Source organism: Python bivittatus, unplaced genomic scaffold (assembly GCF_059951505.1).
Source record: "Python bivittatus isolate LINGU-HERP-01145 unplaced genomic scaffold, Pbiv_v1 ctg000840_np1212, whole genome shotgun sequence".
Taxonomy (NCBI): Eukaryota; Metazoa; Chordata; class Lepidosauria; order Squamata; family Pythonidae; genus Python; species Python bivittatus.
In genome coordinates, this window is record NW_028277113.1 from 39,758,268 (window position 1) to 39,782,156 (window position 23,889).

The window sequence follows — 23,889 nt, forward strand, 5'->3', positions numbered from 1 at the left end:
ACTTTACTGAGTGTCATAAGTAAACTTTATACTACATATCTGCATTAGAAATTCCTAGACCAGCTAGAGAGAGAAGCTCTTATAGATGAACAGGTGGAATTTAGGATTTAAGTCAGATTAGGTAATGATAAATCAATGCCTGATTCTATTTAGCTTATTTTATTTTAAATATATTTTAAAATATAAAAATATGTCATGGCCCAGCTCTTTGGAACATTATCCCCCTTGGAGATCAGATCAGCCCAACCCTGACGGCCTTTCATAAGGCCTTGGTTCTGTCACTGGTCATGGGGTTGGGACGTATGGCAGAGCCTGTGGGATGGTTGTGCTGATGGTTGTGGTGGCTTTTTTTTACCTTGGTTGCCAATTTGTATTTATTGTGATACTGGATTTTGCTGTGATACTGTGCTTTTCGGCTGTGGTTAGCTTCTCAGAGTCATGAAGCTGAGATGAGCAGCCATGTAAACTGAAATAAACACATCTACAGAGTGACTCTACATATAACTACTGTAAACTGCATCAGATTCCAGTCCAAAGTAAAGTCTCTAGAAGAAACTTACATCATCATACCTACCTATCCAAAAGGCAAAGCAGCCCCAACACAGAAAATTGTGAAACAAAGCCTCCCTTCTATTTAATTTCTATATAAAGTTGTAAATTACTAACCTAGGACATCATTTGGCTAACTTGTCTAACAAACCACTATCAGTTTTACTATGTAAGGCCATACAGTTATTCTATCAGTATCCTTCTATACTATAGAAAGTAAGCAGAGAAGCACAACCCAGCAATGTTTATACTGTATCAGACAAGAGGTGGTGTTTCTACTCTAGCAACTTTAGATATATGAAGCAAAAATTGTACTTAAGCTCTTGTAATATGTGCAAATATGTACCTCTACGAAAGTGGAAGATTTATTTATTTTATTTTAGGTGCTTTATGTTGCTACAGTTGTATGATTAGGGTACAACTACTTCCTCAAACAATATCAGCAAAATCAATAAAACATTAGAATATAAAACCGATCTCCAAATCCACTACTTCATTCCATACCTAGAACTTTATTCCTCAACTACCGACAAAGTCAACTGTTTCCAAAGCAGTCCACATAACTGATGCAATTTATATCAATTTATAATATTACATTGGTGCAAAAGATATGTCAAATATGCAATTATATAAATATGCAAATACAGATTTAATGGATATTTAATCCACATGGTCCAATAGACTATGAGTCTATTGGACCATGTGCAATAACTCACTAATGTTGGGTAAGAAAAATGTGCAATAACTCACTAATGTTGGCTTCTATATAAAAGGACAGGAAAATAGCCAATCTAGTATTGAGTTTAGAGCCAGTTTGATATAGTGGTTGAGGCATCAGGCTAGAAAGTGGGAGACTGTGAGTTCTAGTCCTGCCTTAGGCATCAAGACAGCTGGGTGACCTTGGGCCAGTCACTCTCCCTCAGCCCTAGGAAGGAGGCAATGACAAACCACTTCTGAAATCTTGCCAAGAAAACTGCAGGGACTTGTCCAGTCAGTCTCCAGGAGTCAAGACTGATTCGAAGGCACCCCCCACAAAAGTGCTGAATTTAGAGGAAAAATCCATGGGACTATTAAGAAATTATAGACTACTTAAAAACAGTCCTATTTGAGGCACTAGGCAACCTGGAACAGAAATCATGTTTAGGCCTTAAAAAATCCCTTCTTCAGAATTCTTTGTACAGCCCTACTCATAGTTTAAATTTCAGGAAAAACTGGTTCTAAAGTGGGTTGAATAATTTTTAAAATGGGAAGAATATGGAACTCCATTTACTTTAGCCCTTGTTGTTGAGCCTCAAATACAAATTTAAAACAATTATATTTTGGAGGACTTCAGTAACCTTTGAAACATTTATATCTGCTATATCTGCTATTTCTGCTATTTTTCTTTTGGTGACTACATTATTATTGACAGTTTGTTTTTAAACTGAAATTGTATCAATTTGATACTGTTGTGAAGTTTAATTTCAACCTGTTTAATTAGCCTCTTTGAAGATCCATAGCAGAATAATACATTTAACAAACTTAAAAGTAATTAAAGCCAAAATCAAATGGTAACAAGAAAGAACCATGAAGATCAAATTCAAGAGAATAGCTTCAACACAAAGTAGTCCACAGAAGAATCAAGGGGGGATAAGGACTAATGTGATGCAAGCTCCCCATATATGTAGAGAAGGGGGGGGAGCTAGCATCACAATTGTATGACACTGATTTTGTCATTTTGATATAAATGCAGACTTAGACTGTAGACTTCTCTGCTTCAACATGTTAACTTTCTACAGTAGTCTTCCCCAACAACACCTACCAGGTATGTTGAGACTGAAAAATCAAGAATTCTGATTAAGAATTTTGGGGGTTACATTTCCAACACATTGGTAAAGCTGTTCTATAGTTTATAACAAACTGACTTTTCTCTGAAGTGAAATTCATTTCCAGCTTCCAGCTCTGGCATAAATGTTATAGAAACATACAGTACTTCAATTTTCATTTACGCCTGTTTTTCAGTGGTCTTGTGTGAGATTTTACTGGCTATTTTTAATTTTGTGTTTTTAAGTTCTAAAACATTATTTATTTATATTTTTGGCATTCTTAATATGGTCTGAAATCATACAATGCATTGATTTCAGCAACAGATTAAAAATCTAATAGACTGGTGGTTTGCAAAACAAAAAAGTATAATACAGTAACAGTTATTTTGAATTGTTATTTTTTTAAAACCCAGGCATTATTTTAGAACATTTGAAATATGTTGCTTAATTTACTAAACAAAATCAGTAGTGAAATTTTCCATGATACCTGTTTTTGAGGTAAAGAAAATGCATCTTTCCCTACTGCATGAAGACAGACATGATGCTGGCCTTCCAAAATGAGTTGCTTGTTATCTTCTACAACATATGCCTGTAGGAGGATAAAGTTGAAATAGATCATAACACATTAAATTCTGCAAGACATTAGGTATGTGTTTTCCCCCAGATATTAACTAATAAATAAGAATTTACCAAAATAATAGACAAATACAATCCAACTACAAAACATACTGTCATACTTGGCTTCAGTATTTTATTGAGCTAGTTTTACTATTATTTTTTACTATTGTATTATCTTAACTTTACGCAAGTTAAGAAAATTTGCTTTTGGAGGCATCTTATAAATGTACATAAATAAAGTGTGATACTTATAATATTTGGAAAATGTCTTCAATGTTATTTTACAAAGAAAATTCTCCAGATATAATTATTAATAGCCAAAACAAACAAACAAACCCTAAGGCTTTGTGTCTACACAGATTAGCAGTACTGGCTTTCCATACTTCACCTATTATTTTGGATGCTTTTTACCCTCTAAATATCAAGGAGGTAGACTACCACTTGTTAGCTGATTGAATCAGATGGGAATGGGACTAGACCCATAGTTAAATGAGATTATCACTACCTCCTTATGGGAGAAACGTGTTCTCCCTACCTAAGGAGGCAGTTATAAGCTCTCTGCTGTAGAAATCCTACCTTCACTTAGGAGATCTGTGCAATTATAGGCTAGACTTAAGCATTTTATTTCTGGGCAAGGTGATCAAGAAAATGGTGACATTGCAGCATCTGGATTATACTGATTTTTTTACCCATTTCACTCAGGGTTTTGGTAGGATGAGGTACTGAAACTACTATGGTTACTTTGGTGAATGACTCATCCCAGGAACTGGATGCAGGGCAGCATGGTCCTGCTCAGCAGCCTTCAGTACTATCTATCACAATATTCTTCTGGTCTCTCTCCTGGGATTGGGCCTTGAGGGCCCAATGATTCTGGTCTGATGATCCTATGATCCTGGTCTTCCTATTGGACCATGTCCAGAAGATAGTACTGGAGAATTACTGTTCAATATCAAGCTAATTAACCTATGGTTAAATCACAGCTCAGGACTCAGACTCAGACTCAGACTCAGACTCTGAAGCTGCTGCTCCAGGTGAACCTGTGGAATGTCAGCCTCAGGAGATACCAAGCCAGGAATCACGTGAGGCTAATCAAACACAGCCCTGTCTGCTGTTATCTGCTCAGCCTTGAGTAAAATGCTATTCTCACTTAGCAACTGTGAGAGAAAGTCTGAAGCTTGAAACAGGACAGGTATACCACAGAACTCCATCTTGTCCCATCCTGTCCAATATCTACATGAAATTGATGAAAGGAGTCATCTGGTGCTTTGGAATGGAGTCTAATTAAAGTTGTACTGTTCCTTTCCATCCAATGCCAAGGAAGCAGTAAGTCTCCTTGACTACTACCTAAGTTCATTAATGGGCTAATTAAAAAAGAACAAGCTGAAATTAAATCTAGACAAACCAGAGATATTTTTGGTGACAGGAAACTGAACTCAAGAGTTGAGGTTTAACCAGTTTTGGATAGAACTGTCCTGTCCTGAAAAGAGGAGATCCACAGTGTACAAATACTCTTTGATTTTCAGCTATCATTGGTTCCATAGGCAGTCACAAGAACCACATTTGCACAATCATGCCAGCTGCCTGAACTGCTCTTATTTGGCAACAATTATCCATATCTTGGTTTCATTTTGTCTTTATTATTGCAATGTGTTCTACATTAAGCTAGCTTGAAATATGTGAAAAAAGCAGCTAACTGTTGCTGATATCTGTACTGATACACACAGAGACACATACTGACCATTAATTGTTTACTGCACATAATTTAAGTAAAAGCAAATTAACCTTTAAAGCCATAAGCAACTTAGGACCTGATTATCCAAGAAACTGCCTCTCCTTTTATGAATCCTATCTGGACATCAGGTTCCCCAGAGGAGGCTCTTATAAAAATGTTCCTGCTGACTTATTTATCACATAGGAGAAGGCTTTCTGTAGTGCTGTTCCCAGGTAATGGAATGCATTCCTCTGGAAGTTATGTTTAGCCACCATTTTCTCAATGCTTGGAAAATCTGTAAAGGTGCATCTCTTTCACAAGGTTTTTTCATTGTTAATCAATTTTAGTACTAATTTTCATGCTTGCCTCAACTTTTCAAATTGTGTATGTACTTTAACGTTTGTTGAGTGAGATTCAAATTTCAGTTGAATGAAAAGGTGCGGTATACATTGAAAAAATAAAGATAAATACTTTGGCTTATAAAGCTAAAATTTGGTCACGAGAACCAAATTTCACTGTAGTGCTAGCTGCCCTGAATTGAGAGTAACAAAGTTGAGATAATAAATGTAAATTGATTTAGACTACATAGAGGCACAAATCAATTTAGTAAATCAATACAGATGTGGTATTCAGGCCATTCTAAAAAGGCTGCATATGCATGCATACACACACTCCAAAGTGGAGTTTTATAGACTTGATTCAGAATATTTAAATGCAAAGTTCTTTCACCTTAAAACATTAAAATTATCTGGGATCAATCAAGAACAGAGGATTTTTTCCCCTAAAGGTAGCCTAGCTGTTCAGATCATCATCTAAGACAGATCCTTTTATTTTAAAAGTTGGGTGGATACAAAACACTGCCTTCTTTGTAATGATATCTCATATGGAAAAAAGTCATCTTTAGGCATCACTAGGGCTGATAGTACTTTCCCTAGGAATCATTGTAAACTGTCCCATTCTCCTTGGTCTATGATAATACAGTGGTACCTCTACTTACGAACTTAATCCGTTCCGTGCCTCTGATCGCAAGTTGAGTTGGTCGCAAGTCGAAGTAAATTTTCCCATAAGGTTCAATATAATTACCGTTAATCTGTTCCAGCGTCCGCGGACCACGCGTCAGGGGCGGAAAAACGGCCACTGACCACGCATCAGGGCGGAAAATGGCCGTGGACCACGTGGAACAGGCGGAAAAATGGCCGTGGACCACATGGAACGGGCAGAAAATGGCCGCGGACCATGCGGCAGGGCGGAAAAACAGCCGCGGACCACGTGGAACAGGCGGAAAAATGGCCGCGGACCACGTGGAACGGGTGGAAAATGGCCGCAGACCACATGGCACGGGTGGAAAAATGGCCGTGGACCATGTGGAATGGGCGGGAAATGGCCGCGAATCACATGGAACGGGCGGAAAATGGCCGCGGATCCGGTTCGTAAGTCGAGGCGAGTTCGTAAGTAGAGGTAATTTTTTGGGACCGGAGCTGGTCGTATCTCAAAAAATTCGTAAGTAGGGGCGTTCGTAAGTAGAGGTACCACTGTAATACTAACAGTCTATCTCTACTGCACTATACGCTTAGTTTTTTAAGTTGTAGTAGATTAATTGCCTACTATAGTTTTGTTATACATACCTTCCAAAGTACAATAATATTCAAATCCACTTCACTACATTTTTGTATCTGTCTGATAGCACTGTCACAAGATCCTTGCAAAGTGCTGTGTTGAGTCTGTATTCTTTTTAAGTCAGAATATAAACTTCGGAAAAAGAAGTCAGCACATGGACTGGTTGAACTGATTATCTATTAAAAAAGAACAACACAATTTTATCTGGAAAACTTCCACAAAAGTGTAATTCTAAATACATATTGTGATGTGCATTTATATGATGATTCACCAGTACCTCAAAATCATTCACCAAGTTAAAAAAAAGTATAATTTCAACCTTAGTGCAAAATTAATCCCTGTCTTCCAATCCTATCTGTCTACATCCCAAATAGCCAGTTTTTAAACATGCTAGGACTGTTTTTTGTTTGTTTCTTTGTTTTAAATTTAAGAGCAGTTTATTTTCAGAGAAAGCAGGAAACAATTTTTTGAGGAAGATTTAGATCTATACATTGATTTTGACTACATTCTATACAGAATACGTAAGTAACAGAATATACATATTCTAAACTCATGTACATACACATACACACACATTTATGCATTCTAAATGTATGTATGTCTTTTTGTATTTTGTACAGATAGAAAAGAAAATGCTACTGGATTATTAATTTTAAAAATGTTCAGACTCATCAAGTTTTCTGTGCTTTCTAGATCAGATGTATCTTTCACTGTTTTGTTTTTGTTGTTGCTTTATATATTGCACAGATGCTAGCAATTTGTCACTGAGAACTATTATGTATTTTCCCCCTAGATGTAGGATATTTCTCTCAGGTAAGGTCGCAATCTTTATGAAACTAAACAACACTTATGAAACCAAAATATCATATGCATACCTGTTCATTTCCAAAAACAACATCTGCAAAAGTATAATTTTCTGTGGAATAAAGGAGAAAGGAAAGTGTAAGTCCCCCAAATGAGAAAACAATTAATTGTAATGAAATAATGAAAAAGAAAAAACTTGGTTATTTACCTACTGATTGTTTGCATCTGACTGCTTTTAAGCACAGTTTTCCTTTTTCTCTATTAGCCAGTTTAATATCTGGTAGAAGGAATGATAAAATATGAATTGCTTCTCTTGTCAAAATACTTTAACATGAACCACCTGTCCCTCCAAAACACAGGTTTCAAGGTAAATTAAGAAAATACATTCCTACAGGTTGCATTATTTATTTCAATACCTAATTCACATAATTCACAAAAATGCTGTATACAAAAATTACATTACATAAATGCTATAGAAAAATGCACGCTATGTATCATTTGTGTAAAGTATAGCCATATTAAATAACATTAAGGTGCAATTAGATACCAGAAAATATAGATGCAACTCTAATAAAAGGGAATTTTTCAGGATATTGTCCATCTAGATATTATGAAGTAATAGTGGAAGAAAAAAATGCACTATTTGTGTTTTTGTGACCATAACTACAAATGGGATGTGATTAGAGAGATATATTAGCAAAATTTCAGTGGTTGGTTTAAAAGCTACGGTCTCCAAACAAATACACTTGATTTTTGGATTATGATTGCTCTTTCCTAACTGTATCAGTTTGCTCCATATAACAGATTTTGCCACATTGTCAAATGGCAAAAAAGGAGCTTCACATCAGAATCAGTGTACTTGCATGCCACACACAGGATTCATCAGTAACAGTTCCAACAGTGTAATCTCCACAAGTTGACATTTTATATACATCTATTCAAAAATCAATCCTATTTTCAGTGGGACATACTTCTACTAAGGAATATAGGACTGCAGTTATACTATAGTTACATGCAAGCAGCTGCCAGAAAAACTGGAGTTAAATGCCACAAAAAGGCTATATGTAGTTCAAATTCAAAAAATTATTTTAAATGTTTAAAGGTTTGCATACCCACTGTTTTCAATAGCCATTGTTTGCAATACTATAGAAAGGAATACTTTTTGGATTTTTACCTTGGTGATTAAAGATCTTAATGTTTGCAATATTTCCATTTTTAATACTGAAGATAGGAACCAGTTCATCACTGTGCTGTTTTATAAATTAATAAATTTTTAAAAATTATTTGCTGTATTTATTAACAGCTCTGATCTTACAACTCTAGGCAGTAAACATGCAAAACCTATGTCCTTTTTCTAAAAAAAGAGTATTAATATAGTAATAAGCACAGTCTAAGTAATGTTATAGTAATATATGAAATTAATGTACTATCTAAACTAATTGAACTATGGCTGAACTTTTTTTCTTTTTATTAAGTTACACTAGACAATTCTATGTATAAAAATCAGTTAAAATATCACTCTGATTTGAGTGATTATAATACTCTGCAATAGAACTTCTCCACCAATTCCCAAACAGATTTACAGCACTCCACACTATAATAAAATTACAAAGATAGATAGATAGATAGATAGATAGATAGATAGATAGATAGATAGATAGATAGATAGATAGATAGATATTGCATAGAGTCACCAAACTTTCAAGAGTGACTTTCCAAATAATTAAGGGGCTGCAGCCAAAAGGAGGTAGGAAAATAGTACTCAGCGTGTGGTTATTAGGATCCAAGCCTATCTGTGAGAGAACAGTTGCAACAGCAAGAACATTCACACAATTTCTTCTCATGTGCTTACCTTTTTAAAAAATATCTCACGCACTTGCCTTTTTAAAGGCTAGAGCAAGAGACTGGCTATTTTAAAAAGAAGCTTGGCTCTTCCAAAGGGAGGTGGCTGCTGCATCAGAAGAGGAAAGGGAAAAAGATGGTGGTGAGGGTTTGGAGGCTGTGGTGTGCTTCCAGAAAGGAGGAGGAAATAAGAAAGAAGAAAAAATAATAGAAGAGAGTGGCCTGAGGGCACATTATCCAGCCAGGGGGCAAATGGAACCAGTCCACAATCATTAACAGAAAAGGCTACTGAGTCCCCAAACTGTATATCCATTTCTCAGAAGTCAAACTAGATTAGGACAGCAGTAGGCATTGAAGAGCAGCAACTCCCTGAACATAGCACCCTCAAGGGACGTTTGTTGGGGCTGGATAAGTTAGGCAAAAGGGTAAAACAGAGTACTTTTAGGACAAGATTCCAGAAAAGCTAAGATATATATGGCCATAAGAAAATGGAGAATAGAAATAGAAGATAGAATTATCAAGTAAAAATAGAGAAAGGGCTACATGCTAGAATAAAGGAGTGTACTGAAATAAGAACGCAAAACAAAGTATAGAATTACAGGCTAAGAGAAACAGATTAAGGAATGAGACCTTAGAAAGATGAAGACAGAATTGCAGGTTAGCATATGAATGCAGAAGATGAGTTGGTAAGAAAAATAAACATAGAAACAGCACTGGGAAGATCTAGATAAAGGCAAACGCATAAAGATTTTAGTACAGAAATAGAGACTCTAAAAAAAATCACACCACTGTTACCATGGAACAGGGGTTATTTTTGTATAAATCACTTTTGTAATAAATTACTTCCTTATGGATGTTGGTCTGTGTGTCCTGCCTGGGTCTGTACCATCCCTGAACCTATGACAATTTAATTAAAAAGAATTTCAACTGTTTTATCTTATTATAAATTTCACAAACCTTTGTCTTCAGAGAGATTTATGGATTTTTGTAACTTCCAGTTTCTGCTGTTACTAGACACTTGAACTATATGAAATTCTTTTACACCAGCTTCACTCTAAGAAGGGAGATATCAAAATGAGATATACAAATCATTCATCTTATCCCAAAGATAAAATTTTATCTCAAAACTAAACTTTATAAAATAAAGAACTATTCTGCTGTTTATTAGATATCTGGTATTTTTACACATAATCCTGTGGGGGGGGGGGGAGATCAGAGCAGCACAGTTCACAAACCAGCCATATACAGCTATTTAAATACCCATCTAATCGGGTTCAGCAGGATGGGCATGCTCCGGGTCCCGTCAGCCAAGGAATGTTGGCTGGCGGGCACCAGGAGATTTGCCTTTTCTGCTGTGGCGCCTGCACTCTGGAACATCCTCCCTCCTGAGATTAGGATGGCCCCAACCCTTTTGGCTTTTTGGAAGGCCTTGAAGACCTTGCTTTATGCCTGGGCCTGGGACCCCGAGTGTGTGAAGAGCCCCATTTCATGATTGTGCTGACACTGTTTTTTTAAGATCTCTTGGCCGTATTTATACTTAATTTTCTGTATTGTTTTAATTGTTTGTTTTTATTATTGTTAGCCATCCAGAGTCACTGGTCTGAGATAGGCGGCTATATAAATTGAATAAATAAATAAATAAATAGCCAATGTTCCTAATTCAATGAAGTTGCATTTGCTCAGCACCTGTGGCATTGCAAGAACCAATAGCTCATTACATGTTCACAGAGAAAAGGGGAAGGGTTGAACCTTTTTGCTGCAATTACAAATTTCATGATTCACTTGGGGTTTGAAAGCAAAATAAATGTATTCATTGCAAAATTCAAAGGATGTAACTGAGACCAATCACGTTGTACTTTCCAAGGAAGTACACAGGGAAAGGGATTGGCAGAAGATGCCTATATTAAATTTCTCTTCCAGTAGGTCCCCCACTTCTTCAGAGAGGGATTTTGAAATTTTATCAAGAGAAAAAGGAAACAGAAAAGTTACTTGCTATTTACATCTGTTGGGGGGCAAGAAGAGGTCAGAATGACAAAAACAGTATTATAGCATTGTGATGCAAGCCCCACTTATTTGGATTGTGTATTGTGATATCATATGCACATACAAAAGGGGTGGACCTTGCAATCAACGCTGCTTTCATCATTTTGTCAAAACCAACTGTCAGCCCTATAAGGTAGACTAGACTAAGAAACCAATGCCATACAGGTCTATTTTTAATGGAATAGCTATAGTAACAGAATCTTGTAAGTCTGAATGTGCTTCCCCCATCCCTCACTTTATCATGGTGTGAATTAGGAAGGGGCCTAAGACGTTTACTCAAATTAGCTTCTTGGAATGGGCTCAAGCCACACTTGTCTGATCATCACCTTGATAGCAGCTCTTCTTCCTGTACTTCAAGGTCATTCTTTATGCCCTCTACATCAGCACAATCCTGTTGATGCCCATGTCCTAGCCCCTTTTCCAATAAGTTTATATCTATCCAGCTCACTGTATTTTAACCAGAATTATCTCTGTGGGAAGATTAGAAATAAGCTCTGATCTTATCCACTCCTTCCTCATCTCCCCTGTGATTAAAAACAGACATCTGGACCAGGATATTGAACATTTAATTTTACACTGCAGGAATATACTCGCTTTATAGAGGTTTTATTCTTAGACAATTAAAGACACAGGATCTCTAGGTTTGGTTGCTCATTTCCTTCTGCAGCAAATCAAATGAGGTAGAGATGAAAAAGAGCATGTGTTTGAAACTTATTTGGACTTCATCCCAGAGAAAGAAATAAAAAAGTTGTTAAATAAGGATTTTTATATGAATGATAGCTGAATAGTACAGGGACACTTTAAAAGTGTATTTAGATACCTTTCAAAAGTTAATTATCTGAATCCCAAAGCACACACTAAGCAGTTAAAAAAAAAAAAAAGGCAAAACACATAATGGTAGTAATGAGCAGCAATTCCTATTAGAAGAGGTTGGGAAATTACACTCGATAAAATAATTCTAGATTTCTCTATATAGCACATTTTTATTTGCAAATTTCATGAAGTCCTCAGGAAGGAAAAAGATTTAAAGTACTGACTTTTTCTAAATACTTTAAAGAATTAAATAGATATTTCATAAGAGGACAAAAAGCTTTAGTTTAAAAATGCAATCAATTTTACTCCCCAATTCTGAGAAGACTTACAGTATTGATATTTTCCACATCCACAAACACTAGCATATTGTCACCTTCACCTTTTTCATCCTCAAGAGCATTGCTTCGATACACAGTAGCTCGCACAGTCAAAGATCGGCTGGTGCAAATAACTGCAGTGTGTCTCAATACTCTGTGACTGGAAAGAGGAAATATCTCACAGGGTCAGATTTTTTTCAAGTACAATTCAGCAGCTATCATATAAATTGGTGCTCACAATTAAGGCTACAAACATTTTTTTAAAAAATTAAGCTTCATTTTACTATAAGAATCTCCAAAAACTTGTTGCAAAATCTGAATAGAGCATATGCACAACAGTTCTTACATACCCAACAAGATGAAGTTGCATGTGTAAAAGGTATCAGGTATAAACATTACATAATATGAATGGTACAGGCTGGTCATATTTCCATTGCCCCCACCATACAATTTTTGTGAACTGAAAACAGAACTTTTATAGAACGATTTTCTGTGCAGCTGGGAGTCCAATCAGCATTTACATTATAGTTTCCAATACCAGCACTCATTGCAGCATAAAGTATACAGTATGGAATAATTATTAATCACTTTCTAGTGCATTTTTAGATATTTGTCATGCTTTCTGATATGCATGCAAAATACTGTCATACAAACAGCCCCTCATTTTACTAGGTGTTCAAAGTTCCAAATGTTTTGTATTTCTTTTTAAGTGGTGCATTAGTATTTTACACAAGGAAGCTTCCTGCTATTGCCATCTGCTTGAAATTACAAGAACAGTAAAAATTGTCAGGTACATCATCATCATCATATTTTTATCCTGCCTTTTTTATAATATAACTCAAGGGGGCAAACAAGCTTAATACTCCTGCCTATTTCCCAATAACAACCACCCTGTGAGATGGACTGGGCTGAGAGAGAGTGACTGACCCAAAGTCACCCAGCCGGCTTTCATGTCTAAGAGAGACCTAGAACTCACCATCTCCTGGTTTCTAGGCCAGCTCCTTAACCACTACATCAAACAGGCTCTCATGGAAGTCCAAAAGAGTTGGTTCAAATGGGACCATGTTTAGCTAGTCCACTTTATAGTAATTCTCAGCTAATCTAACCATAATTCTCTATGAAAAGATTTTAGTAGATTCATTTTATACAGTTAATAATAATAATAATAATAATAATAATAATAATAATAATAGTAGTAGTAGTAGTAGTAGTTATGGGCTTCATAATATTAAAGCTAGTTAATTTATTCATTAGCAAAGTTAAAGAGAAATTTCTCTGGATCGCTTCCAAAATTTTCACATCACTAATATTTTATATTAAATCCAATTTTCCATATTTTAAATTAATACATTCACATGAGAAAATCAGAGTTTTATTGCCTGCAGAACCACAATAATTTATGTTCTTAAAATGAATTGTGCCCCATATATTAAGAAGCAGGTGCATTCAAAGTTTGAGGAGTAAAGTTGTAAAGAGTTATTTAACATTTATCAAGAAGTACTGACTTAGTGGTTTTCTCCACAACAGTTTTCCATATAGTATTTTCTGTGGAGAAATGTTCAGACATAGTTAATTGAAAGAGATCAGTATCAGTTTATTGTGGAGTCCCTGGAGTTCTCTGAGGTTGGCTGTTTTCTTGCAAACGTTTCATTACCCGGCTAGGTAACATCTTCAGTGCTAGAATGGAATCCATTCTAGCACTGAAGATGTTACCTAGCCGGGTAATGAAACGTTTGCAAGAAAACAGCCAACCTCAGAGAACTCCAGGGACTCCACAGTTCAACCGTAAGCTACGCATATTCTCTTCTATTGGTATCAGCTTATTAAACATGGTTTTCCTTTGTTTAACTGTCTTCTTGGAAGAACTTCTAACCAACTTTCAAGTCCTTAGGTAACAGAAGAAAATATAGTTTTAAAAAACTTACCACATTTTTGAGTGCTTTTTAATACTTTCATAGTAAAATAAGAAATTTATTTCATGAACTCCTTCTTCATCTGGCCCACGTAGCCACATGGGAAGCTGTACTGATACTCCAGGGAAGAGAACTGAGTCAGGAAGTGGGACATCTATTATTTCAGATTGACTTTCTGTTCCAACCCCAAAGTCCGAAGCAACAGCTGATGATACCAGTGAACATACAGAGGTAGAATGTGTAACAACAGTCTTATAAGCGCTGCAATGTTCAGATGCTGTTGGGCTTAGTGGAGTTAAAACGGCATCTTTACCACCAAAAGTAAAGAACTCTGGCTGTTTAGAGACAACTTTCACTCCAGTTAGGGGACACTGGCTTACATTCATGAATTCTACATATGTCTTTCGTATTTCTCCACAAAGCAGCAGTGTTGGAAAATTTATAAAAAACACCTGCATTTTAAAAAAAGAAACAGATCAATATATTTTGATTATCTTCCAGAGTTCAAGATGCTAGCTCTAACTACTCCAACTTTAACAGATTCATAAAATGAGAAAAAGGAAAAAAAAGAGCCCAATACATTCTTGATTTTAGAAAGGTCTCTTGTCATTCCAAAATCCACAAAACATAATGATCAAGTTTCATATAGTGCTATTTTACACTTACATGTTATTTTAGCCTAACACGTTTCAGAACTACACTGGCTTTGAATATAATATACAAATTTGAAAGTGAAGTACAGTGGAAAACAAAAATCAAAAGTGGAAAGATGATTCATATATTCTGAAAACAATTGTTAAAATATCTAGTATTCATGTCAAATGTTGCCAGCTGTTGAACTGTACCTCAAGCAAAGGCATCTCTTCTGTAATAATAGGATCTAAACGTCGATCTGGTCCGTATTTAATAGACGTTTTCTCTTCTTTGGTGTTGTTTAAGCGAGGGCCCTGGATTTCCAAATCTTGCCGCCCTCGCACTGACATTTCATTAGAATTATATTTCTCTAAAACAAAGTGCAGCAAATGTTGGTAATCCAAGCTTAGTTGTGGTTTAAGCCACAATTTCAATGGCAATTTTAAGATGCCATTTAAAGCAGGTATAAAAATTGTTAAGATGTATCTCAGATACTGGAAAAAAATAAGGTTTCCGCAAAGAAGCAGAAAGAAAAATCAAGTCTACTGACAAGCTAGCTTCATTAGGCTTTCTTTTCCCACAATTGCCATCCAACAGCTTTGTATCAGGCCACAGCACTTAAGGAGATCTACTCCAATGGGTGTTACACACCAGCAATTCTGGCTGTGCCTCTTCTATTCTAGCTACTTGAGATAAACCATTTTTAAAAACAGTTTGGATGTGTTACACTTTTGTATCTGATCAGGTCAGATTCTGTATTATATTAAGAAGTGGTACCCAAATACTGTTGTTTCCTTTTTGCTGTTCCAATCTTTATTCTAAATTGCAAACTTGAGGCTTTTATTACTTTGAGGGTCATTTAGTGAGCTTTGCTGGCTGAAGAATAGGGTACCAATATTTCAAATGAATAAAGTAATCCAAACCTAGATTACAGTATATAATTTTACTGATCAATTATCTGACTGCTAATTAGTCAAAATGTCAACTTTTTGCAACATTATCACCCCATTCGGTTGAATTCAAACTTATGCAAACTTGAGGCAGCTCTTCTACCCCAGTCCATGCCTTTTGAGAGACATAAAAGCAATTTTTTAGGTACCAACATAGGCTATAGAAGATACAGGAGCATGTGAAACAGCAGGAAAGCCCCCTAAATGATCAAGACTGCTAGTAGAAGTACAGTTCTAAGTCACTGTAATATATTTTTGTCATGTTGGCTAAGTCTACATGATAAAAATAAACCCCAGTTTAGCATTGTATGTATTATCTTCTTAATCTCTAGAAATGAAACAGAAAGAAATGGAAAGGAGATCATTTCTACTATTTTCAAATTTACATTTTTTTACATCAAAATGTGGACAAAGTAGTTAGTATTAACATACAGTATACCTTGATTTTCCAGACCACCATTCAGCAAACTTTGGATGCAACAGACAAAATTTCACTTTGGACTTCACCACTAAACAACAGATAAAGTTTGTTGTTTCCAAAGATTGATGTAATTTGTGTCATTATACCATAACATAAAAACATTAATTATATAATTATGCAAAAGACACAAATTATATCAATTACATGAATTCAAATTTCATGGACACCCTTCTACCCTAATGATCCAATATACTGCAGTTTTAGTGTAGCTTATTGAAATAAAAGCTATAAAACAAGATTCTTGATCCTGCTTGGCCTAATAAACTATAAACAATGCTAGCCACTGAATCCATTGCTGGATTCAAACTAAATTTACTTGAACACAAGGAACAAATGTCTTCAATCTCCACATGACCAGATCAGTAACAATATAAGTAACCCAGGTAGTACAATATCAAATATGGGGGAAAAGAAATATCACATAAGATTCTTGAAGTGTGAACTGAAAAAATAGATTTTGTTTTAGGATTTTATCTCCTTAAATGGAGAAAAAAATCTTTCCTATTAAACATCTGCAGATATTTGTTGTTGTGTTTGGATGATCAGATCTCAGTGCATTCAATCAAAATAGGAATTGCTGAAATATTAAACCACACTGATCTGTTTTATAGAATTTGTGCTATTATTTTCATATTGATTAGCTTGTTTTCAGTATTTTAAGTTTGTTGTTGTCTTGCTGGATATATTAGCCCCTTTCAATGGTGTAATAGTGGAGAATAGGATTCATTTAATTTCAAAAGTGCATGACATTATTGAAATTCATGTTCTTTCAATATATGATGCATTGAAATATGGTTATATATAATCTTTGGGAAAATATGTTGAGTTGCAAAACCAGCTCTTTGTAATAAATGATATGCATTATAAATCCTAGCTTCTGACAGCCACAAGCTTTTCTTTCTTATTCCAGATAGCAACTGTTTCAAGTACAACAGCTTGAATTTATATAAGAATCTAACAATATGCTATGGATCTTACGTGAAACGCTTGAGTGTAATGGAAAATACAACACAGGCTTACCTCTCAGCAATCCAATAGAAGAGTCTAATCCATCTAGCACTGTAGTACCCTGCATAGTGCCAAGATTGTAAACGACTCCCAGAATGTGTAGCTCCCCTGTTTGATGGGGAAAGAGCTTTAGTCTTGCCTGTGGAGATATGTTAAATTTTTGTTGTTGCTACTGTAGTTATTTTACATTTGTAAACCACTTTTACTACATGAAATCAACCACCTATACTGCACATTTTAAGGTATGGAGTCTATATTACTCATTAGAAGAAGCTACACATAAACTTACAGCTGTGTACAAACTTTTGCATGTTCTCTGGACCCAACTATTCTGGACAATTTTTGTCCATTTTCCATCCTTCCCTTTTTGGGAAAGGTTACAGAGAAGGTGGTGTGCAACAGCTCCAGAGAACTCTGGAAGAAGCAGATTATCTGGAGTCATTTTAGTCAGGATTCAGACCCAGGTATGGGACTGAGATGGCACTGATTGCACATCTAGATGACGTCTGGTGGGAGTGGGATGGGGGTGGTGCATCCGTGTTTGCTCTTCTTGACCTCTGAGCAGCCTTCTGGACCTGCTCCAAGGGTTGGTGGCACTGTACTGTGTTGATTTTCCTCCTTCCTCCAGGGTCAGTTTCAATCAGTTTTGTGGGGGGAGAGAGGTCCAGCTTACAGCCCCTGCTTTGTGGGGTGCTCAGTGCTCTCTCCTCTCCTCTTTAACTTCTATATGAAGCTGCATGATGAGGTCACCCAATGTTCTGGGATGAGGTATCATCAGCATGCTGACCCAGCTTTATATCTCCACCCCAGGCTGTCTGAGTGATCCCGTGGAGGTCCTGTCTCGATGTCTGGAGATTGTGAGGGTCTGGATGGGGAACAATGGGCTTCCACCCATCCCTAGCAAGACTGAGTGGCTTTGGGTTTTAGGATTCCCAAGTTCTAGAGACTTCCTCATTCTGGATGGAGTTGTACTACCCCAAATAGAACCTGGGCACAATTCAGGGGTCCTCCTGGACTTGCAGCTTCTGCTCAAAGAGCAGGTGGCTGCCATGGCTAGGAGGGCCTCTGCATAGCTATGTGTTTTGTGCCAATTGTGCTGATTTCTGGACTGGGAGGCCCTAATCCCAGTCACTCATGCTCTGGATGCTTCCCGACTGGACTACTGCAATGCCCTGTACACAGGGCTGCCCTTGAAGTGCATCTGGAGGCTTCACCTGGTGCAAAATACAGTGACACAGGCAATAATATGTGCCTTTTGTTTGGCACATGTGACACCTCTGCTCCGCAAGCTGCACTGGTTGCTAGTTTGCTTCCGGTTTCAATTCAAGGTGCGAGTAACGGCCTATAAGTCCTTCAGGTATGGAACCGGGTTGCTTGTGGGACCATCTCTCCCCAGCTGTATTTACATGTCCTATGAGATCTGGAAGGAGAGGCATGCTCTGGGTCCTGTCCATTAGGGAGTGTCACCTGACAAGTCCCCAGAGGAGAGCCTTTTCTGTCATGGTATCCCTTTCTGGAACATCATTCCCCCAGAGATTAGACTTGTCTTGACCCTACCGGCTTTCCATAAGGCTTTAAAGGGTTCTGTTGTCAAGCCTGGGGCTCAGGGTGTGGTTGAGCCCATATTATGATTATGTTGATTGTGCTGTTTTGTTTGATCTTGAATGCTGCATTTGTTATTTATTGCTTTATTATGTTTTTATCTTGTTTTTATTCTGTTAGCCACCCAGTCATATGTTTAAGATGGGCACTCATATAAATGGAATAAATAAATACACATTTTTTGTGTTATTAATGCACACGTTATTCTCAACTCCTTTTGTGAGCAACCATTCCTGAACTTTTTATTTTTTTAAAGGTGCGAAACAACCTACCTACCATTTTAGTTTCTTCACTGTTAATCAAAAATTCTGATATCACTTCAGCCCCAATCATATCTTTTCCACATGTTTCCTAGAAAGAAAAGAGGCAATTATTTCTTACAATGAACTTTTGCCATTAGTACTTCTCAAGAATACTGCATTTGTTTTCATGGTTGACATTTTCTGATGAAATAAATGTATACCTAAATGCCCTACATATACAGCTTTGTTCACAGGTTAATAGGAGACCACAGCTTAGCACCACAAGAATACAAACTGGTGAAACTGCTCCCTGACATGCATTCTAATCTCTCAGATGCAGTCTCTGATTGTTTTCATTTCCTAAGGATGCCTATGATAAGATGCTTTGTTTTGCATCATTCCTGGTTCCCAATAATTTTTTAAATTAATGTTTTAAGTTAAAGTAGGTGGGGACAGGGATCCTGACAGGCAACAATAAAGATGTTCTTCTACACATGGTGCCCATGGCTTAACACTAGTTTAGGGTTGGTATGAAATGTTGTTCTTTTGTTAATTTACATGGAAGCTCTGAATCTCCTTCAGAGGGAGGAAATGTGTGAGTACTGGGGAGAAGTATGATTGAAATGTTTAACTCTGGTTTAATATTATGCCTTAATGCCATCATTATCTAAAAATTAAAAAGGAAATCATCAATAAAATGTGGAAAACTATATTTATTATGTTTTCATTGATATTACTAGTATTTTACAAATTTTTGCTATAGATAACTTCTAATTACTTACAAATTCCTTTGTTTCTCCATTATTCTTCGTATTGAAATCTTTTGGTTGGAATTTCCAAAGTAGTGACAGATCACTTAACAAAAGCGGAACTTTCAGTGGATTTCTAAAAGCTACTTCTACGGTTATTGGTTCTATTAAAAAGAAAAATTATTACATATTTTTAGAAAGGCCATTTCTACCAAATGTATGAATAAGCCATTTGTAAATTTTAGATTAAAACTGCCATTGCTAAAATAATATTATGCTACATATTTCTTATCCATACATGTACACAAGTTTACCTTCTACTACAGCAAGTGGAAACCTAGAGTTATCCGAATATCTGTTCAAACAATACTGCGTTGGCTGGAAATTAGGAAGTGTCGTGCCTCTGTTAACTGTAGATACAACTTGCTCTTCAAGGTCCTTCCACTGTTGTGAAAATTCCAATACATATTCCTGATCAAGGCTTATGTGTGTTGCTGCCTGTTTTTCACCTAGTTGCCAATATCAAAATAAAAATAAAAGAACAGGTTTACTTTTTATGCTATAATTCACCTGTTTTTCTTTCATATGATACTATGTTCTTTGTTTGAAAGTTCATATGATTTCTCTGATGCTTATTTTGTACATTTTTATGTTATTATGATCAGGAAAGAAGCAGAAATCCATAATTAAGTCACTGACTGTGGGATAGGAAATAAAACAATTACCTGGGCAAGGAAGTTAAGGAGATAATGGAAGGGCCCCAAGTTTCAAATAATAAACCCAGTATGAAACCTATAGTTTGCATGCTGATATTAGCTTCTTTTTCTTTTAATAGGCCCTGGAGCTCCCCAAGACTGCACTGCTAAAATTTGGGAGAAAGCTCATGAATGACAGCAGCATTACTTTGTTTTTTTTTCATAAAACAGGAATTAAAATGAGTATACTAAAGTTCTGATATGTTATTATACCAATTTGGTTACCCTTCCCAAAACAACAATAACAAAACAGAACTCTCAACTTCCTCAAAATAGGGGAGAAAAAAAGAACTAAAATTCTGCTCCTGCTCCTTCCTTTGACATCAATGTCACCATCACATCTCTTGCCATTTATACATTGGTTAAAAGATGCAGCCCAAGCCATAAAAAAGGTTGCCTGCCTCCTCTTAAACTTAAATTCATTTGATTTAGGCAGAGCATAGAGATAAATAAATACATCATAAATAAATATTCTATGATACAAAATATACCTTGAGCTATGTATACAGCAGAATTAGATGCCACAGTTCTGAAAAAGTAAAGTGGATTGCACCTTTTCAGCCCACAGTGGAGAGGACATAAAATGTTAATAACCTTCAAGTTATAAATAAAAAATGAAGAAAGGAAATAGAAAAAATATGCAGCATGGAAAAATGCTGGATAAGAGCCTTTCTTCCCAGGGTTATAGTTTTCTAATTCTCTATTTGCTGGGAATTTTACATGGGGGATATTCAAAAATAATAATCCCAGACTGTATGATATACCATGTATATTATATTTTACCACTTCATTCTGCTGGAAATATAAGTTTAATTTTACAGTCTTTTACATAGTATCTTAACAGGCTCATAAAATTTAAAAAATAATAATAACCTTCTGCTGGTCGTCTGTCGTGTCCAAAGAATACACGTGTTTCAGAGCTATTAATATAGGGTAAAGGAAGCTGTGGTAAAGGACCATCAGGTGACAACTGACTTACATTCTGCAAGAAAACAAACAGAGCTTCATCCATGTTTAGCAAGTAAAAACTGTATATCTTTTCAATTACTTAAAAAATACTATTGGGAATAGGATATCTAACCCACTGCTTGAATGAAAAGTTATCAGATTATAATATAATCAGGGATAGTATTAATGGGATATTTGTCTATTTTATGTAGTACATTTTAGTTGCTATACACAAACAAGTTTGACTGAGGGAGAATACTTGGATTGTGCTCTGTCTTAATTAGCGAGAGGGAATTGCTATTTGGATTTTCTATCTCAGGCATCAAAATACCTTGAGCTAGGACAAAATGCAGTATTCTCAGTAAGCCCTCAAAGCATCAGAAATATGTTCAGAAAGGAACGTACTATTATAACTAAAAAGGCAAAACTTCAAAATTTAGTGCAAAACAGCTAACTCACAAATCAAGATTCCACTGAGAATAAAATTGGTGACCTACCTTATAAACATAAAGATACTCTCGGAGGAAGGCTCCTTGCTGAGCAGCAGTTTGCTTGCTATCATTGATCAAAATATGCCTGAAAGCCGATACAGCGTTGTCAAGTTGCCGAAGGGTAAAAGACTGGCGGCCAATTGTGAAGTTGATGTGGTCTTCAGCAAGGGACCATCCTTTCCCTTTATAAACTTGCATTGCTTGACAGTAGCATCGTAGAGCATGTTTTTTCTGCAAACATTATAAATGTTAAGTACAGTTCCACATGCCACATATTGAAAGCATATTACTAACAAATATAAAAAGTTTTTTTTAATATCAATGAAGAACACACAAATCTGCAAATTTCAGTTTTGCTTGATTTCTCATTATTTGAAGCTTGTTTTGTTTTGTCTCCTAATCAGTGTTCAACTTTTTCTTAATATCTGTGTGGAAATCTGTATACATTTTCTTATGCATTTCTCCAAATATATGTATCTGTATATCCAATTTTCTCAAATATGTATGCTTTTATGAGTGATGTCTAGGAATGTAGTACATTTGTGTTCTTTCTGCTGATGCACAGACATCTGTATGGACTTCCCCTAATATATATAGTTTATATGCATTTTTTCACTAGTGAACTGCATCACAACATTTGGAAAGGCAAATACTGGATATATTTGTTTTGATTTGCATATGGTTCAGAAAGTACAAATTGGTAAATTAACATTAAAATGCAAACCAAACTAATGTCTTCCTTATCTCTATCGATATTTCTTAAATTATTAAATACTGGGGGTGTAGGAGTAACAGAAGTTAACAATATTAATAGTTTTAATAAAAGAAATGCGTCATTATAAAGTTCTAAATAATGTTTATAATAGCTACTTCACATTTAAGTCTCTTTTGCTAGGATTCCAAAAATAAGGTGGTAACAGAAATATATTTCTGTAATTCAATTATCCAAAAATAAAGGATTTGAGGTTACTGTAAACACTTAGAACTAAGTCATCAGATGATTTTATTTATCTATTTTTCATTCCTGATAGGTTACTAAACAGATATAAAAAACATATTACTACAATTGAGAAAGCAAATATTTAACTTTAAATAGAAAATATACTAGAACAAATATTATGTAACATATGCCCTGACCTAAATTATCACAAAACATTTCTTTAGCCTCTTTTCCTATGTAAATAATTTTGGGAATTAATTAATATTACCCTGAGTATTTATATAAATATTAAAAAAATCTAAATTTGTTAAGTATGAAGCCACAAACTGACTATAATTGTACTTCTTTCTTCATCTTCAAAAATTCTAACGTTAATTAGCAGACCTATTAACTTAATAGCAAATTAAAGAACATCCTGCAAAAAGAATAACATTCCTCTAAGATAGAAGTATGAAATTCCAAGCTATTACAAGGGATATATTTTGAATAGTCTTAATAAAGAAGGATTTCAAAATAATTTGACAATTTTTTTTAATTTAGGTCCTTCCATTATCAGAGATAAAGCATGTGACAACTACTCATAGAATGAATTCTCTGCTAAGATGAGGCACTTATATAATTCTCTCTTCAGAGATTAGTCAACTTTGTTCTCTTTTTCAGAGGTTTGTAAAAACTCTATTTATTCTTCTAGATCTTTTAAGGACATTATAACTCAATATGCTATAAGGTTTTGCTATGACTGTCTTTATATAGCTAATATTTTAGACATATTAATTATGTAAGCTAAACTGGGATCATTTTTTAAATATGAAGTATGATATTTAAATCAGGACTGGGAAATCTGTGGCCCTCCAAATATTGCTGAACTTTGCAAGAGTTCCAGCCATCTGATGAGAGATTCTAGGAAGTGCAGATAAACATACAAATGAGCAGAGATACCTTATTTTTGCAGACATAAATAAATTTTAAAAAGTCTTGATGGTAACAATATACACCGATATTGATTCAAATCAGGACGAGTTATAAAGGAAGAAGTAACTATTCTGGTGGTTTAACAT

General features: G+C 35.5%; 1 protein-coding gene across 3 annotated transcripts in view; it reads right to left on the bottom strand.

Moving 5' to 3' along the window:
• The window catches only part of TRAPPC8 (trafficking protein particle complex subunit 8), a 77,886-nt gene that overhangs the window by 9,349 nt on the left and 44,648 nt on the right, over window positions 1–23,889 (bottom strand). For all 3 annotated transcript variants that reach the window (XM_025173937.2, XM_007439427.4, XM_007439428.4), the window contains 14 exons: window positions 21,898–22,122; window positions 21,326–21,434; window positions 20,012–20,206; window positions 19,731–19,861; window positions 18,983–19,057; window positions 17,117–17,243; window positions 14,878–15,035; window positions 14,045–14,484; window positions 12,132–12,279; window positions 9,904–10,000; window positions 7,313–7,381; window positions 7,176–7,216; window positions 6,309–6,476; window positions 2,842–2,943 (listed from right to left, as the gene is read on the bottom strand). In XM_025173937.2, coding sequence (XP_025029705.1) covers window positions 2,842–2,943; window positions 6,309–6,476; window positions 7,176–7,216; window positions 7,313–7,381; window positions 9,904–10,000; window positions 12,132–12,279; window positions 14,045–14,484; window positions 14,878–15,035; window positions 17,117–17,243; window positions 18,983–19,057; window positions 19,731–19,861; window positions 20,012–20,206; window positions 21,326–21,434; window positions 21,898–22,122 — 2,085 coding nt within the window. The remainder of the gene's footprint in view (window positions 1–2,841; window positions 2,944–6,308; window positions 6,477–7,175; window positions 7,217–7,312; window positions 7,382–9,903; window positions 10,001–12,131; window positions 12,280–14,044; window positions 14,485–14,877; window positions 15,036–17,116; window positions 17,244–18,982; window positions 19,058–19,730; window positions 19,862–20,011; window positions 20,207–21,325; window positions 21,435–21,897; window positions 22,123–23,889) is intronic.